At 38.9% G+C, this 13,101-nt stretch overlaps 1 protein-coding gene across 3 annotated transcripts in view; it reads left to right on the top strand.

The window, feature by feature from the left end:
- Window positions 1-13,101, top strand: part of LOC136858470 (acyl-CoA Delta-9 desaturase) — a 324,585-nt gene that overhangs the window by 285,398 nt on the left and 26,086 nt on the right. For all 3 annotated transcript variants that reach the window (XM_067138026.2, XM_067138025.2, XM_067138024.2), the window contains 2 exons: window positions 7,385-7,515; window positions 11,734-11,939. In XM_067138026.2, coding sequence (XP_066994127.2) covers window positions 7,385-7,515; window positions 11,734-11,939 — 337 coding nt within the window. The remainder of the gene's footprint in view (window positions 1-7,384; window positions 7,516-11,733; window positions 11,940-13,101) is intronic.

Raw genomic sequence — 13,101 nt, 5'->3', positions numbered from 1 at the left:
TTCAGTGCTGTTATACTCATGAGTCGTGATAGGTTTTGTTTTCCGTAATGAGTACCGGGAGTGTCCGAGGACAAGTTCGACTCGTCAGGTGCAGGTCTTTTGATTTGACTCCCGTAAGCGACTTGCGCGTTGTGATGAGGATGAAATGATGATGATGAAGACGACACATACACCCAATCCCCGTGCTAGGGGAGTTAACCAATTATGGTTAAAATTCCCGACCCTGCCAGGAATCGAATCCGGGACCCTTGTGACCAGAGGCCAGTACGCTAACCATTTAGCCATGGAGCCGGACAGTAAAATTAGGAAATGCCATTGGACATGCAATAGGCTACAGTTTCAGCAGCTTTTCTGGCATGAGCATGGACAACGGGATTTAAAACCTCATATGTTATTGCCACCCCAAAGGAAGCTATTGCCATACAACGTTAGTTAGGCATGTCCCGCAGCGTGAAACTTCTACCAAGGAAGCTCGATTGTGCGGTGCAGCCTTGCATCAAGGAAATTAGCAATTAATTGTGTATGCTAAACTTCTTTCCCACTACTGCAGAACTAAAAATACACTGGATTTCCTGAATTTTGCCGTGATGAGTGGTAATTAACGTGCAGGTAAATCTTCCTAACACACGTGTTTCGGCAGCCTAGAAGATGGTTTTCCGTGGTTTCCTATTTTTACACCAGGCAAATGCTGCGGCTGTACCTTAAGGCCTAGGCCTTTCCTAGCCCATCGTTGCCGTAAGACCTACCTGTGTGGGTGCGACGTAAAGCAAGTTGTAAAAAAAAAAAAAAAGTCAGTCGACTGTGCCGGTATTCGAACTCGGTTGGTCGAACATAAGAGACGAGCGTCTCAGGCTTCACTACGCATAGGATCTTCAATGGAACTAGAGACAGGTTGGAAAGCTTGTTTTATTCTGTATGCCTTAGGACTTCCTGCAAGTAAAAGGGTGAGGATAATATAATAATAATAATAATAATAATAATAATAATAATAATAATAATAATGATAATAATAATAATAATAATTGTACCGGGCGGTACACCTCCACGCCGCTTATTCAAACTTTGCGCCAGTTGAAAATCCTCTGCTGGAGGAAGTCCGAACTTTATCTAATGTATTAATTTTCAAGTTACCCAGAAGATGTCACTACTTGGAAATTTTGAAGTTTCTGAACTGGGTCGTTTTCGACGTATTTTTGTTTTGCTTGTAGTAAGAAGTGTGAACTTTCTCTTCTAGAGGACACTACTGAAGAACTACAATAGTGCACCCTAGTGCAAGGTGAAAGAACTGTTCTTTAGAGAAATTTTTCTTTCAAAAGTTTGGTTCTTGTTAAATTTCTTTCTGGTATTGTTTAAGTTGGCTGTATACCCCTTTCTTTCCCCTTGTTTTGAATTTAGCCAATCCCGAATTTCTTTAATTAATTTATGACCAATGAAGTGTTTCTTCTTCAAATTGGATATGCTGCTTAACCCTAACCAATAAATGATTGTGGGCGGGTGTTTTCTTTCCTGAAACGCCTCGAACTTTCCGCGAGAGTATATAAACTGATGATTTTAGGGTCTCTACGCCACTTCTCTACCATCTTTCAGTGTGTAAAGTACATAGCAGGGGGCGGGAAGCGCCTCTTTCTTCGGACAGCAGTTCAACAACCAGATAATGGCCGTATAATAACTTCTTTTCTTGCTAGCTCAGCAGTTTAACTCTCGGGGCGGGTCCGAAGCGTTTCTACCATGTAACTTTCCCTAAAATGTAAAGACTCTTAGCACCTATTCTCTTTCAAAGCTACATATTGGGATAGAGAGTGCTTAACCCTCTCGAGCTCCCACTCATATTGTTTTGAGGTGAACTCATTTTCACTACTTTCTTCCTTAACGTAATGTAAATTGTTTCCTTATAAAGTCACCTCTTTAGTATGGGATTAGCCCTTGCATTAGCGGCCTAGAGCCAGCTTAGGTTTTAAACAATACGTATTAGGAATGCAGATCGCCTCCTCTCAAATTGTTATTTTGGAGGTCATGTAATTAACCTTTTTCTCACTTAATAGACCTCAGTAGGTTGGGTATTTTACCCCCGTGTCTATGTCCTTAGAGGACAACTTGAAGGTGGAGTTTGGTGTGGCCTTTGATAGGCTTAAAGTTGAGAGCGAGTGGCTCTTTGTTGAAAATTGAGTATGTATGCCTCGAGGAGGCTTTTCTGTGTAATTTAGAGCAAGTGCTCCTGGGCAGAATGGGGTTTTCTGCCCCTCTGTTAAATCTTGTTTTGGGGTAAAGTTGGGCTAGTTGCCCAAGAATGGTGAGTTCGGGGCTCGAAGCCCAAATCCTGTGAATAGGCCCTACTGTAATTGTAATTTGTTACCTTGCTACCCTGTACCTGCCATGCTTGTTATTTCTTGATTTTGCAAAGAAAATATAACCTTGTTAAATTTTAAATTAACTTTAATTTAGTAGCCTGAGACCTGTTCACCCCCCCCCCCCCGCACCTTCTTTCACCTCTAACTACCACGGAAAACTCCGTAACAATAATAATAATAATAATAATAATAATAATAATAATAATAATAATAGTTATTTTTGGCGCATAGTATCATACTTTAGACAATGCCATTCATAACCGGGCTGAAAATGGTATCCTTTCTTCTGTGTTGTGTTCTCCGATGCAAGCAGTGTGATTGAGTACCTAATTGCCTTTAATGCAGGAAATGGGTGGAGTCAAAGGTATCGAATTTGACACATGGGTGGTGTATTTACTCGAACTAGACAGCATTTGGCTGCAATAGTTTGTTCACTGTTCCTTGGTTTTTGGTCGTCGGCTTTGAAACTTAAGAGTTACCGTAGTACAAGCAGTTAGGGGGCAATTGTCAAAATATCGCCAGTGATGCAATGTTTGGAGTTTGTCATTTTTATCCCCGTACACAAAGCTCATCGTCCTTGTTTGTCAGGTACGGGGATATGCATGTATTTTTTTTGCTCACTAGATAGTGTTGTCTCATTGCTTAATTGGTTACCTGCAACTGGCATTATTTATGCTACTGTAACAGAGTATTATAGTCTCATAAACTTCTACTTTTGTACTAATTCAACTTGAGGTTAGACAAGATATTAATACATTTTATTCTGGTTGCTGGTACCTTAAATAAAGAAGCAGGAATGCTTGGGAGGAATACCTGTGGTTATCGCGGAAAGTCTACTAGAAACGAACACAGAGGTTCGTTTAATAAGCTTTGTCCTTTGGAAGGCTGTTCAGAAAATAGAACTCGGAGACTTAAGCGTAGGTGAAGCGTTATCGGGACGGGGTTGTTCGCAAGGCGGTATTATTGAACATGTATGTAATGTATTTGATGTATATGAATAACTGGGATCGCAGATAACGCTTTTGCGGATGATGTTATACTATATACAGTTGTTCTATCAAATCATTGAAAACGGCCTGTCAACTACAAATATTCAAGATACTAAAGCTCTGCATCTAATGCACGTGGCATGTTATACTTCTGAGGTAATAAACAGGGTTTAACTGCATGAAGGTGGGCAGTTTAGCTAAGAGTTGAACTGATTGTTAGTCCTAACCAATGTTCATCAAATGCTGATTTGGTTAAGCTCATTGTCAAATTGTTTTAACATGCAATTAAATATTAACTGAGATTGAATAAACCAGGCGTAGGTGTTAAAATAAGGAAATATATTCATTGAGGTAATCACAGTAACGAAGTTTTAAAATAAAGGTTAGAGATCTTGCGATGTGGTTATGATGGTATTTAGCGGTTGTAGTAAGGATGTAAAGGAGAGGGCGTATAAGTCGCTGGTAAGACCCGAATTAGAGTATGGTTCCAGTGTATGGGACCTTGACCAGCATTACTTGATTCGAGAACTGAAAAAATGCGAAGGAAAGCAGCACGATTTGTTCTGGGTGGTTTCCGACGAAGGAGTAGTATTAGGAAAATGTTGCAAACTTTGTGCTGGGAAGATTCGGGAATAAGGAGACCGAGCCAGGAAGAAGGTTGTGAAGTGCCTGTTGCACCGCCGCACCTGCCATATTTAAAGATACCAAACCAAATTGGCGTGGTGATGAAGCAAGTACACAGGCTGCAGGAATAAAGACCATTACACGGTTTTCTTGATTAGGAAAGCACTCAAAGGCTCATAATGTCTTTTATAAAAGGCCACTAAAATTGCAAGATATAATAATACATACAGTGGTTGATCATATTATTAGGGCCACTAGGTGAAAGTTGTATTTTTCAAACTTGATAAGACATACACAATTAAACTTCACTGATATACATTTAATTAATCTAAAATGGACTTTTGACAAATATATTACACAATTTTACATTTGAAATATTAATGAAAATCATGAACAACTAAGGAAACTAGGAAAATCTAATATTTTGTAACACCTCCCTTCGCAGCAATTACCGCTTCGACTCTATCTGGCATACTACAAATGCATCTGAGGCAGTTTTTTTTTTAATTTCATCATCATGATGCCACACATTGATTAGTCTTTCGATCAGTTGGATCTTATTCGTGACATTATGAGCACAAATTTTCCTCTTCTAGCCCCCAAAGGTTCTCGATCGGGTTGAGGTCAGAAGAATTGCCAGGCCAGTCCAGAACCTTCACTTTGTTGTCCAGAAGGAACTTTGTCACAGTTTTAGCCTTGTGACAAGGTGCAGAGTCATGCATAAACACAAATTTGCCATCTGGGAACCATTCACGAACTTGTGGAAGTAGCCGTTTCTCCAGAACCTTAATGTACTGGTGTTGGTTCATGGTTCCTTCGACAATATACAGGCGGCCGGTTCCATTACTACTGATGACGGACCACACCATGACACTTAACGGGTGCTTAACGGTCTTGACAATGCAGTCACCATTGTATTTCTCACCCTTGCGCCTCCACACAAATACAGATCTGTCATCAAGGATATATATTGATGACTCATCCGAGAAGCAAACCTGGAAAACTGTAGTTCTGTATTAAAACCTGTTTACGCCAAGTAAACAAATTACAATTTTTTATAAACAGCTTACCCTTTTCCATTCATCAGCAGTCCAATTTCGATGTTGTTTTGCCCATAATAGTCGCTTCTTCATCATGGTTGGTGTCAGTGATGGTTTCTTTGCTGGACGATGACAAGCGAAACCCAGCTCTTTGATCCTCCGACGAGCTGTCATTGAAGATACGTTGATTTCCGCATTTCGAATCTTTGTTGTAATGACTTTCATTGAAGCTTTTCTATGTTTAATGACGATATTTCTTAACAGGCGCTCTGCTCGTGGATAAGTGATTCTTTTGCGGCCACATTTACCCACCCGTTTAGGTGACAAATTCGTGCCTTGGTCAAGTTTTTTCTTAATTCTGTCCACTGTTGCCTTTGAAACAGAAGGGATAGACGCTATTTTTCTATGAGAATAATCAGTATTCTTTAAAAGTGTTTTTATTGTCCGAGAAAAGTGCTAAGTGTAGTGTTTTTAAGTATTTACTGAACTATAATTAACTGTATTCTACTCTTGTCACTTCACTGTATCACTTAAAGAGCAAAATTCGCACAAGAGATGCAAGGAAACAAATCTACAATAAATCACGTGTCTTACTCCAACAACAGTCAGCAAGCAAATGTAACATAATTGGCGACTCTCTCAATTCTTGATCAGAGTTTTCATTATTAGGCTTTTTAATGTAGGTCTGATTGTTGAATTTAACTATGGAAATGTGTAATTAATAATATCCAACCATAAAAATAAGCAATAAGTAAACACTTAGAAAAGAATAATGATCCAAACATAAATTCTTCAATTTTTACCTAGTGGCCCTAATAATATGATCAACCACTGTAATTCAATATTGCATAACAAAGGAAAATGTACATTTTTCTAGCAATTACAAAATAAATCCCAATGCACTCCATTAAATGCAATTACTCGTAGCATTACAGTACGTACAGAGAATGAAAATAATAGAACAGAAAACCTTGAACAAAATAATATAACACGGAGAAATTATTCATACCACTTGGAATTCATGTAATTAAACGAAATACTGAAATAGGTCTTAATAAAATGAGCAATGATATAATTACAGTAAAATAATAAAACAATACGGCACCGTGGTGGGAATTCTTCTTCTTCTTCTTCTTCTTCTTCTTCTTCTAATAATAATAATAATAATAATAATGTCAACATGCAACATTGTGCGATCGTTCCTCTCGCAAGAATGAAGATCCCGTGATCTACAGTTTTGTATATACCTGTACATCAACGTTTGTATTATAATGTGTAAATACTTTAATTATGTAAGGCACTTCGTCCATCCCGTGCCCCATTAGGCCCTACTACTCATATTTCCTGTGGAGAAGTGTATGAATAATAATAATAATAATAATAATAATAATAATAATAATAATAATAATAATAATAATAATAATAATAATAATAATAATAAATAGGGTTTGGAGGTTTATGACATAAAGTAGTATAAAATATGCAAGCAAATGTGCCCTAAAACTAAACATGACCCCAAAAAGGTAAAATATGACTTTAATACTGCCACCTATCCCTAAAATACTTAGAGTATTATTAACATTAAACGTCCGAAGTGCCAGAAAGTAACTAGCGATAATACAGCAGACACATGCAAACTGACGGAGGTACAGTACAGTGCAGTCCAGTCCTCACTCTCGGTATTCCTAAAAATAAAAATAATAAAAACAAAAAAAGAATCAAGAACGAAGTATAAGAACTTTTTTTTTATCTGTCGGCGTGCGTCCGTACATATGTTTCTTGGAATTACGTCTTCTAACCTGCTACCTATCTGTTTTGGGAAAAGAAAGAAAAAAAAATTATCTACTATAGTATTTGAAAGTCTTATGTTTGAAATCGCTGCATATAACATGTTTGGTAAACTTCTCAACTTAAACGTATTGCTGTTAGTAGCACAAGTTTTAAAATTCTTAAACTGTAAAACATATCTTCAACTCGAAGAACTCGTTTTAAATTCCTTGTGCAAATCGTTTGGTTGTAAACTATTCAAAACAGGGGATCCTTGAAATCCTTGCTCAGGTTCATAACTCAGTCTGGAATTTATTTTTCTCTTGCAAGCTAATAAAGTTCGGTGGTATTAAGGAAGAAATGGCAGCTTTAGAAACCACGGCTGTTTTTTTAACTCACATCCAATCACACTACTACACAAGGCGCATTTGTTTGGCTTTTTTGACCAGGTCTGCTGCCTCTAGTATCTTTGTATTTAGTTGTCCCAGTCAGCGAGTGTGTCTTGTCCGAGAAAAGTGCTAAGTGTAGTGTGCACTCATTGTATTCATGATGTAGCACTTGAGCCTCTTAATTTCTGTGCATTTGCAATGTTAAAATGATATTCTTTTTGTTGCAGCGTTCGTGGTTGTATACACGTCCGGGTTTGGTATCACCGCCGGAGCACACCGTTTATGGTCTCATCGAGCATACAAAGCTCGATGGCCCTTACGTCTGCTGCTCATCTTACTGTTCACAGTCACTGGGCAGGTACGTCGTAACTCCTTTCTTTTACCTCTCAAAGGCTCTCACTTTAAGACGCGCATGTACATATTTGTCCCAGTACCATCTCTTTCTTCCTTCCTGTCCGACACCTGGTGGTCAATTCATAATCATTTTGTTTGTATCGCGGTAGTATTTGATGTGTCGTGTCCCAGGAGTCAGTTTCCTACGTTTTACAGCTTTTTTTCCCCTCTATATACTATCATTCGAGAAGTTGAAAGTATTAACTACTAAAACTGAACGGAGTATTCTGTCCTACATTCTTAGCTGAACACATCGCACTCTCCATGTTCGGATTTTAAACCCGACGCTGTTAGCTGCTATTCTGAGAGTGATCTCGTAATTGTCATTTATCCCCATATACATAGTGCTGATTTCCAACCTAGTACTGTGTCCAAATACATGCCTCACTGAAAATTTATATTGATTGTATTGATGTTATAAACTGTGTAGGTATCGTAGTTCTTGTTTCTGTAGTAGTATTAAACAGTACAAATACAAATAAACAATACATACTGCCGGGCTGAATGGTTCAGACAGCTGAGGCGCTGGCCTTCTGACCCCAACTTGCCAGGTTCGATTCTGGCTCAGTCCGGTGGTATTTGCAGGTGCTCAAATACGACAGCCTCGTGTCAGTAGACGTACTGGCACGTAAAAGAACTCCTGCGGTACTAAATTCCGGATTCTCGGCTCTCTGAAAACCGTAAAAAGTATTTAGTGGGACGTAAAGGAATTATTATTATTATTATTATTGTTATTGCAATACATTTTACTCGTAAACAGATGCACATCTGATAAGTCATACTTAAACGAAACGTTCTCATGTGCACTTCCATGCATCGACTCTCAGAATGTCTGTATTCATTCATCTTCCTGACGATTGCTCCCTTCTGTTTAGTCCCATCGAGAGAATTGAGTGGGGGACTATTTTACCTGCGGAATATTTTACCCGGGATGAAGCCATCGTCAATACATCATTCATTCATACAGAGAGAGCTGTATGTCCTCGGAAGTTGGTTACGGCTGTAGTTTCCTATTGCTTTCAGCCGTATAGTAGTATAAACATCGCTAAGCCATATTAAATATCATTATAAGGCCATATCACTCAATCATCTAGACTGCCTCGCTTGCAATATCCGAAAGGCCGCTACCCTTCTTTCTATGAACCATTCGTTAGTGTGGACTCTCGACAGATACCCCTTCTGGTATGGTTGCACCTACGGTTCGGCTATCTGCTTCATTGGGACACGCAAGCTTCCCCCACCGCAGCAAGGTCACATGGTTCACAGGGGATGATAATAATAATAAAATCTTCATTATAGACTGTTATGCCTTTCAGCATTCAGTGTGCAAGCCTCTGTGAATTTACTAACCACTGCCACAATCCTCTGTTTGTAACTAGTTCTGTGGCCTCATTTATGTCTATCTCTCTTATCTTTAAATTGTTAGAAGCTGAGTCTAACCATCATCTTCTTGGTCTCCCTCTACTTCCCTTACCTTCCATAGATTCCATTCTGCTAGGTAGCCTATCCTCCTCCATTCGCCTCACATGACCCCCATCAGTGAAGCTGGTTTATGTGTACAGCTTCATCCATAGTTAGTTTTCTTTATTTCCTAATTCAGAGTTTCCTCCTGCCATTGTTCCCATCTGTTAGTACCAGCAATCATTCTTGCTACTTTCATGTCCGTTACTTCTACCTTATGAATATCTTGAGTCCACCTAGCTTTCACGTCCGTAAAGCGAAGTTGGTCTGAAAACAGACCATTGTAAAGATAGTTTCATCTCGAAGCTGACTTCCTTCATACAGAATAATGTTGATTGTTGAGCGCAATTAGTAATAATTTAATACATGGGTCTTTCAAAAATTACATTTGATTACTCTGTTACTCAATTTTAAGTTTTTGCTCTTCACTGTGCAATCGCTTAGCACTAATTGAAAAGTATTTACTGGTAAACATAGCCCCTGTTTGAATAACCCTACCTGTTTACCTGTGACAATCCCAACATCATTATTTGAAATAGTGGAAATGTTGGCTTTTTTAAAAACTAAAGTAGTAGAAGCACTTAATCCTTATTTCATCATCTGTAGATTTTCTTTTTTTCTTAGTAGTAGTCATGTCAATGCTACTAGAAGAAGCCTTCATCTGCAGAATTTTGATATGTTTTATCTTCTGCTTCATTTTTTTGATAAAATTGAAGCACTAGAAATTTTATGTTTGTTACCGGTACTCATTGTGTAGAAAACTAAACTTTCAGCTAGTATTCATGTATTATGCATTCACTTAGTGTTAAGGCACCGCAATCCACAGGCTCGTAACTTGTTGTGAGGTCGCTGAGTTAAACGGCTCATGCAAACACGCAGTCTATTGTTGCCAGTCCTCCAGCCACTGCTAGAGCTTGTACAGTAGTTACTATAATTACTATATTATAGTCATTATACTACTATTCATTCCTGGCTAACTTTGGTGACATATGTATTTAAGGCAGAAATAAAACTAGCATGTTTAATTTCATTAAACAAAAACAATTGTGGAAGGTTTTAAATGTAGCAAGGGGAGAAGGGCTAAAGCCCCCTATAGCCCTTCCCTGTCTAGATGCCATTGTTGGGCTCAGCATATTTGAACTTGAAGACGACTACTCTTTGCAGATGTTAATGCAAGATCTGTTTGCCCTCATTAATAGAGCTAACCATTTTATCCCATTGAGTGTCAAGGTTGTAGTGGAAGTCCTAAGCTTCCAGGCTTTTATAGTATGCTGTTACATCATTCAAGAGTTGGCTGCATGTTTCAGGTCTAGCTGTAAGCTCATATTTGGGAGATGGTGGGCTCAAACTCCACTCTCAGCATCCTTAAAGATGGTTTTGCATGGTTGCTCATTTGCAATATAATACCAATATAGTTGGTCAATTTTTCAGCTAACTCATTCCTAATTGCCAGCGTTTTGCCCCAGTGTGCTGAGTTGGGCTCATCAGTTGGTAAATAGCACATCTACCAAGACGCATGGCTAGTGCATACCGTGGAGGCCACAGGGTAAGGGTACGTCCAAGATGCATGCTGGTTTTCTGAGTCAGACAGTCGGCGCCGAGTCGACATAAGTATGTCCTGTGTTTTTAAGCGGGACTGGCCATAATGCACCTGCGCGCAGGAAGCCTGCGCACTGGTAGTCTGACTCAGATATTTACCGGAATGATTCGTTCATTCTGGTTTCAGACAACCTGCCGCGCAGGCTGTTGATTTTCATGTTAAGTGTGGTAATTCGCCCAGTTCTTCGTAAGCCTGTGTTCAAATTTTAACAAAATAAAACAAAACTTATCCGGACTCATTCTGAAATATTCAAAAATCTGTTTTCGTCGACAAGTAACTGTGGAAAAAGGTGTTTGTACTCCCCGTAAATAGATCTTAATTCAGTAATTGGATGTATATCACTTCTCATTCATTTTGTAACATTGTCACTTAACAGCAATAGAGCTGCAGCCTGTTCTCTTGTTAGTTCCATGCTACACTGATCAGTTGTATTTCATATCTTTTCTTTTGTGGCATCTCTGTCTGCGCTGACAACCAGCTTTCATAATGGCCACATCCCACCTGCCACTCGGAGTCAGCGTGCATCTTGGACGTACCCTAAGCTACTTGGAGCCACCACTAACTGATGAGCCCACCTTAGCACACTGTGGCGAAACGCTGGCAGCCAGGAATGAGTTAGTCGGAAAATTTAAAATGCCCAATAACGGACCAACTATATTGGTATTATAAATTTACTCATTCGGGACAAATATTTCAGGTTCCCTATGTGAATCAACATCCATATCATGCTCATTTCCACTCCAAGCAAATGTTGGGGCTGCTCCTAAAGCCACAGCCACTTCCTACCCAGTCAGCCTTTTACCATAGCTGAAAACCTATCTATGTTAGTGTTAGGTTATAAACCACTAGATATTGTTTACATAGTATTTATGTTTGGATACGGATTATTCCAAAGTGTTTTATGTAAGGTATGAGTTAGATTTTGACGGGTCTGGGTATAAAGATTTTGAGTAAGAGTGCTGTTTGTTTTTTACGGTATCTAATTGTGGGGTGCCAAGTTCAGCAAGAAAAAACATAGACCTTCAGTTGTTTATAGCACTACCAGTATGTATGTTAATGAACCCTGAACCACATGTTTAGTGAAACTAATGTGTACACTGATTTGTTTCCTTTTTGTTGTAGCGCCATGTGTATCAGTGGGCTTTGGACCACCGTGTGCACCACAAGTTCAGCGAGACTGATGCAGACCCTCATAACGCTAAGAGGGGTTTTATCTTCTCACATGTTGGCTGGCTGGTTTTGACCCCACACCCTGAGGTAGTTGCAAAGAGGAATCTGGTGGATATGAGTGACCTGGAGGCTGACCCCATTGTTATGTGGCAGAAGAAGTGAGCAAAATTATTCTATCCCTTCATGAGCTTCATGAGACTGAGGCATCCTAAGACTACATCTGAGTTTTGTAGTGCTTCTACAAGCTTGTGCATGGTTCTTTTCTCTGATCTTTCCCATTAAGTGTCTCTTTTGAACTCTTATTCTCTTTAGCCTCCATTGTTTGCTAGACCTAGAGGTTTATCATTTTCCGTGATATTCATGACTGTTTTCTTTCTTTCCCAGTTGCCTTCATTCTTTGAGAAATCAAACCTCTCACTTCTTCAGTGTTAAAACTGGAGGTGGAATTTCTAAGTAATTACAGATTTTGTTTCTTGCTGTTTAGACGCTGGGAAAAGATAAACGTCTGCAAAACACTATGTGAGGGTCATTATGACTGAATTTCATTTAACTTTAAAAAAAAAAAAAAAAATTTTTTATTTTACATATTCTCAGTGATATTACATGTTTTATTAGATTTTTCATATTCACACATAGATACTTCAGTTGTATTGAAGAAGAAAATGCACTCCTTTTTACTTGAATGAATATACAGTACATTGTGTGCTTCTCTTTACATCTTTCATTGCTAAATGGACAGTAAATGAGATTAGCCAGCTGAATATTGGAGTTTCTAGAAATAGTTCTCTAAACAAATGTGAACCCCTTATTTGGCAAGTCACAGGTGTACCCAGAGTTAAGTTCAGGCCAACTATATACAACTTTTCAACCTGCCACATAGATTTTAGTTTCATTCAAACAGTTGAAGGGAATAAGTTCACTCAACATAGTTTTTCTGTAGCGTGATTGTAATTATGACACCAGTCGCCTCCATCTTGACTTTGAAGTTAAAATCATGGATTGCAATTGAAGAGTCCTTTACATTTGGCGGTAGAGTAGTTATATTTATTTAGCATATGAATTTTAGTACCAGGAGTGTTGGAGGATATGTTTGGTTTGCCTGGTGCAGGTATTTCTATTTGAAGCCCATGGTGACCTGCGCATCAAGATCAAGATGATGATGGTAGAGAGTGAAACTCAGCGCCATTATCTTTAACACCAAAGGGTCTGCTTAAAGTTTAGTGTCCCTATCTGATGGATGAATTGCCATCAACAGCATCAAATTCCCTTACTCCATACAAACACTGCAGAGAGGTTTGGTGTTGAACCCAGGCTTTTGGC

The sequence above is a fragment of the Anabrus simplex genome, chromosome 1, assembly GCF_040414725.1.
Source record: "Anabrus simplex isolate iqAnaSimp1 chromosome 1, ASM4041472v1, whole genome shotgun sequence".
NCBI classification, from domain to species: domain Eukaryota; kingdom Metazoa; phylum Arthropoda; class Insecta; order Orthoptera; family Tettigoniidae; genus Anabrus; species Anabrus simplex.
This window is presented reverse-complemented; position numbering and strand designations above follow the sequence as displayed.